We start from the raw sequence: 4,713 nt of genomic DNA on the forward strand, positions 1-4,713 counted from the left end.
TTTTTTTTTTTTTTTTTTTTTTTTTTTTTGGTTAAACAAGGTAAGGCCACATTTTTGCCTGTTTTACTGATCTCCCAAGGTGTTTCACACCAGAGAAGACAAATTTTGGTAAAGCTGCCAAACAGGCAGCATTCCAACACAAAAAAGAGTTTGCGTCCATGTTTTCAGGAGCAGGTCACATCCATTCTGTGTTACTCAGGTACCATGTCCTGCAAATTCTGCACGTAGAGGTAGGAATTCCTTGTCGCTTGGAAAAAAGGAGGAAAAAAGACAGACTGAGGTCCAGCTCCAGAGTGTCAGGCTCGAAGAACTGGAGGTGCCTTTTCAAGCATTGTGTAAACTTTGTACGTTCATGAAAAATAAGGTATCAAAAAGAGAGTTTCTAAGACTGCTACCGTGCCTAACGAGCCAAAGTTTTGAGTCAGAAGAAACCTGGATTATTTTATTTAGATATTTTCTTTAGTTAAAAAGACACTTAAAAGCTTAGTGTTCCCCTTCTGTTCTACCACAGACTCACCACCCCTGAATTACCCAGAAATCAGTCCCTGTTTCTCAGGCTGTCAGACATCTCCTCCTCCCCCAGGGCTCAGCTCTGAGTCCTAATTCGCTGCTTATAGACCCCATTGTCGTTTCTCATACCACGGGAATTAAACATCCAGCACTGATATCACAGTGGCCCTGTCACCAGCAAGTCCTTCTTCATTGTGGTTCTCATCGCCCACCCTTTTTCCTATGTCCTCAACACAGCAGAAAACTATTCTGGACTACGGTAGGAGGGAGTGTGAACTGAGCGCTCTCCTACCCACTGCACATTTATGAGGTTTCTTGGCYGCATGGATTTTCAAGTGCACTTTCAGCGTTGAGCTTTTCCGGAAGCTCTTCCCACACTCAGTGCACTCGTAGGGCTTGGCTCCCGCGTGGATCCTCAGGTGCGCGCCGAGGGCTGAGCTGTGCCGGAAGGTWTTCCCACACTCCTCGCACTTGTAGGGCCTCTCCCCGCGGTGGATCCTGAGGTGCACGTTGAGGGCCGAGCTCCGTCGGAAGCTGTCCCCGCACTCCACGCAGATGTAGGGCCGCTCCTCGGCGTGTGTGCTCTGGTGCTTGAGGAGCGTGGAGTGGTCGCTGCACCGCCGGCCGCACTCGGCGCACTGGTATGGGGCGGGCAGCAGGCTCTCGTGGAACACGGGCAAGGCCTTTCCCGCATGGATCCGACGGTGAGTGGTGAGCGCCGAGCTCTGGCTAAAGCCCTTCCCGCACACAGGGCATTTGTAGGGCTTCTCGCCCGTGTGCGTCCTCATGTGGGTCACCAGCGAGGAGCTCTGGCGGAAGGTCTTCCCGCACTCGCTGCACTCATACGGTTTCTCTCCCGTGTGGATCCTCTGATGCCGAATGATGGCTGAGCTGTCCCGGAAACGCTTCCCACACTCCTGGCACTTGTGAGGCTTCTCTCCCGTGTGGACTCTCCGGTGGATGATGAGAGAAGAGCGGTCACTGAAGCTTTTCTCACACCGCGGGCAACTGAATGGCTTCTCGCCCTTGTGGCTCCGTTGATGAACGATGAGGTGCGAGTTCTGGCTGAAGCTTTTCCCACATTCATTGCACTGGTAGTGGCGCTCCCCTGTGTGGGTCCGCTGGTGCCTGATCACATTGGACCTCTGGCTGAAGGTCTTGTCACACTCGTTGCACTGGTAGGGCTTCTCGCCGGTGTGGATGCGCTGGTGTTTGATGAGGTCCGAGTTTCGTGTGAAACTCTTCCCACATTCGGAGCAGCTGAAGGGTTTCTCTGCCAGGTGGATCCTCTGATGCTGGCTGAGGTAGGAGCTCCGGCTGAAGCTCTTCCCACATTCAGGACACTCGTAGGCTTTCTCTCCCACCTGCTGAACCCAGATGGAGCTGTTCTCGCACACAGGTGGGTCTGGATCGTCCCCGGGGAGAATAACCTTGCTGATGTGTGCATCGCGACCATCCTTGCACTCCCAGACCTCTATCCCACAGGGAGCTATTGATCCTTTTGTTCCTTTCCCAAAAGACAGGTCCACCCCATTTTCTGACTCCTGCTTGCAGTCTTGTCTTTGACGGGAGTCCTGAGAGGCATCCCCTGTGAGCCGTCTGGAGGACAGCAGATGCAGCCCCACTTTTACAGGACTTTCCTGAAGGAGCTTGCTCTTCTTTGCGTCACTCATGGTCTTCACACCTGCTGGAATGAGCAGAGGAACTAGCAGTAAATTATCCCCTCTGCTTCTCCGAGAGAGACATCCAAAAAGGGAAACTGCCAGYGATCTGCTGCTCCTCAGTCACTGTTAGCTAGTGCTGTAGGAAACAGGTCCTCGGTATTCTTCTCTGGGCAGAGCGAGGGATCTGAGACTGAGGAACATGGAAAGGGAGAGAGGAAGAAAATGTGAAATGAGAACGGGTGGCTACTGTAGCATAGATTGCAAAGAGCATTCTCTGTCATAAAGAGACAGCCATAGGGACAACACCTCTCACTTGCTYGTTCTCAAAATTCCCACTCCCCTCAACAACCTCCAGTATAACTATTTCTCTTAACATTTCTCTTCCCATTACCTATGGCTGCTCTTCTTCCAGTATTCGCAGGATGACTGCATGTCAAAACATACACCAAATTTTCAGTATTCAGCTCTTTTCTTTCCCAGTCATTCTCTGTGCTGGCCAAATCAATTCCTCACCTTGTGAGCAACAGCTCTACCCTCTGAGCGTTTAGCTGCTTCTGGCCACCAAGTTGTCTCCCCTCACTCCAAGCAGGAGGTTAAAGCGAAGACAGGGATGGCCGATCCTGATCAGAGGAAAGAAAACAAATGCAATAAATAACAGTCATAGCAGCAGTGTGGTAAATTGAGATTGCAAGAGAGTGTGTTGTACTCAGGAAACGGAATAAACCTAGACCTAGGAGATGTAAGAAACAAAATAAACCTAGACCAGTGGAAAACAAAGCCCAGAAACATGACTGAAGCCTAGCCTGGCCATAGCACCAAAGTTCTGCCAAAGTTCTGTCCAAAGGTGACGAGCTTGTGACATCACACCCAGCGTGGGGACACCGCCGCCCTGCCACCTTCTCCTGCCAGCTCCACGCGGGCATGGCCGGCTGCTGGAGGAGGAGACACRACGGGGTAGAAGACAGGCACAAGAAAAGCAGCACTGCGGTGACGCTGTGACACCGCCAACCGCCCGGCCTGCAGGCTCTGTCAGATCCTGCATGTGTGGCAGCAAGGTGCCATGTCGGCCACATGGGCTCTCCTGATTTTTTCTGGTAAGGGAGAAACGCCTCCGCCTCTCCTGAAAAAATGAGGTTGTGAGAAAGGATGGCAGCTGCTCTTTACCCTCTCCCTCCCAGAGCACCTCAGCTTTGGTGTTTAAGAACTGAAAGGAAGGGACAAGAGAACCCCTGACCCCACAAATATGCCCAGCTTATCACACACTGTGTAGAGAACTGCCTCTCTGCCTGCAGGCCTCCAAATCGTTAAATAGCAGCCAGTATTGGAGGAGGCAGCTGGCAAAATGGAGAGAGATGCAGCAAGGAGCAGCAGTCTGGGAGAAAACTGGGCAAAGTGAGGAGACTGGCTGAATGAGAAAATGAAGACTCAGAACTGCAAATAACTGGGCAGAGGACAGGAGAATGAGAAAGGCAGAGAATGAGAGGCAGTGAGCAAAGACTTGTGACAAGAGACCAGAGACAGCTCACTCAGAAACCAGACATGAGGGCAAGGCAGAGATTTGGATCTGAACCGCAAGTTGGGAAGGGAAGGACTAGGTAGATGAAGGGACGAGAAGCAGCAGGATGCCAGATAGGAGCGAAATCGGAGAGAGGACAGAAAGTGTTAGAACATCRTTTTCCTTCTTTCAGCAGTTCTCTGTGTTACTCGGCCAAGTGTCGCATCCTCATCTAATACTGTCTCAGAGTGCTCTGTAACCTCAGTTAATCTTTCAACACACAAAGATCTTTGCTTTTTTGGTCCTGCTGCATCTACASAAGTACAGGTATTAGTAAGGCAAAGGCCATATGGGAATTTTTAAATTCATGACTTTTGAAGTTAAAACATCTTCTAGGTTAAAAAGACTACTATGGAGGTTACAAAGTCAAACAGAATACCTACAGCATGCCTGAATTGCAGGTTTTTGGKTTTTTTTTTTAATTTTGTATTTGTTCCCCCTGTGTATGGGCATAGTAACACAGCTCTTTGAATACRTGACTTCACTTCTTTCACAAGGGTTGGCTTCTTCAGTCCCAGGATGGACAATGTCTTTTTAATGAGCAGCTAGTCAATATTTTATGYCACCCTTACTGTGCAGTGTTTGATCCTATGATTTATTTACTGACCCCATTCAAACTCTGCTCTACACAGAATGACTCAGTTCCTCATGAACTTTTTCACATACTCTGTATTTTGGTGCTTCATAGCTATTAATTGGTTTATAGTGATTCTGCAAATGGCAAAACAAGGCAGAGGGGGATCAGACTCAAAGCTATCCACTGCTTTTACAATCAGTTTGACATATCTCGGCCCTCTCTTCTCAGAGTAATGCTAACGTAGCACTTACTTGCTGTCCAAAATATAGCACATACAGACTCCAAAGGTGCAAGAGTTTGGCCTTCCTATAAGTAGCAGCCCAGAAGGATAAAAGAACAACAAAAAAAAAAGTCATTAATAACACTCTGAGAAACGTCGCTTAATTGCTTGCCTAGCAGTGAAGGCA

At 49.3% G+C, this 4,713-nt stretch overlaps 1 protein-coding gene across 1 annotated transcript; it reads right to left on the reverse strand.

The window, feature by feature from the left end:
- Positions 1-40: 40 nt before the first annotated feature.
- On the reverse strand, positions 41-2,882 carry LOC112958312 (zinc finger protein 501-like). Its single transcript, XM_026052132.1, has 2 exons — positions 2,688-2,882; positions 41-2,364 (listed from the first exon to the last, which is right to left on the reverse strand). The coding sequence occupies exon 2, from the start codon at positions 2,181-2,183 to the stop codon at positions 765-767; it is 1,419 nt and encodes a 472-aa protein (XP_025907917.1). The 5' UTR covers positions 2,184-2,364; positions 2,688-2,882; the 3' UTR covers positions 41-764.
- Between the last annotated feature and the right edge of the window lie 1,831 nt (positions 2,883-4,713).

The sequence above is a fragment of the Nothoprocta perdicaria genome, unplaced genomic scaffold (genome assembly GCF_003342845.1).
Source record: "Nothoprocta perdicaria isolate Ctin4 unplaced genomic scaffold, notPer1 scaffold_84, whole genome shotgun sequence".
Classification (NCBI taxonomy): domain Eukaryota; kingdom Metazoa; phylum Chordata; class Aves; order Tinamiformes; family Tinamidae; genus Nothoprocta; species Nothoprocta perdicaria.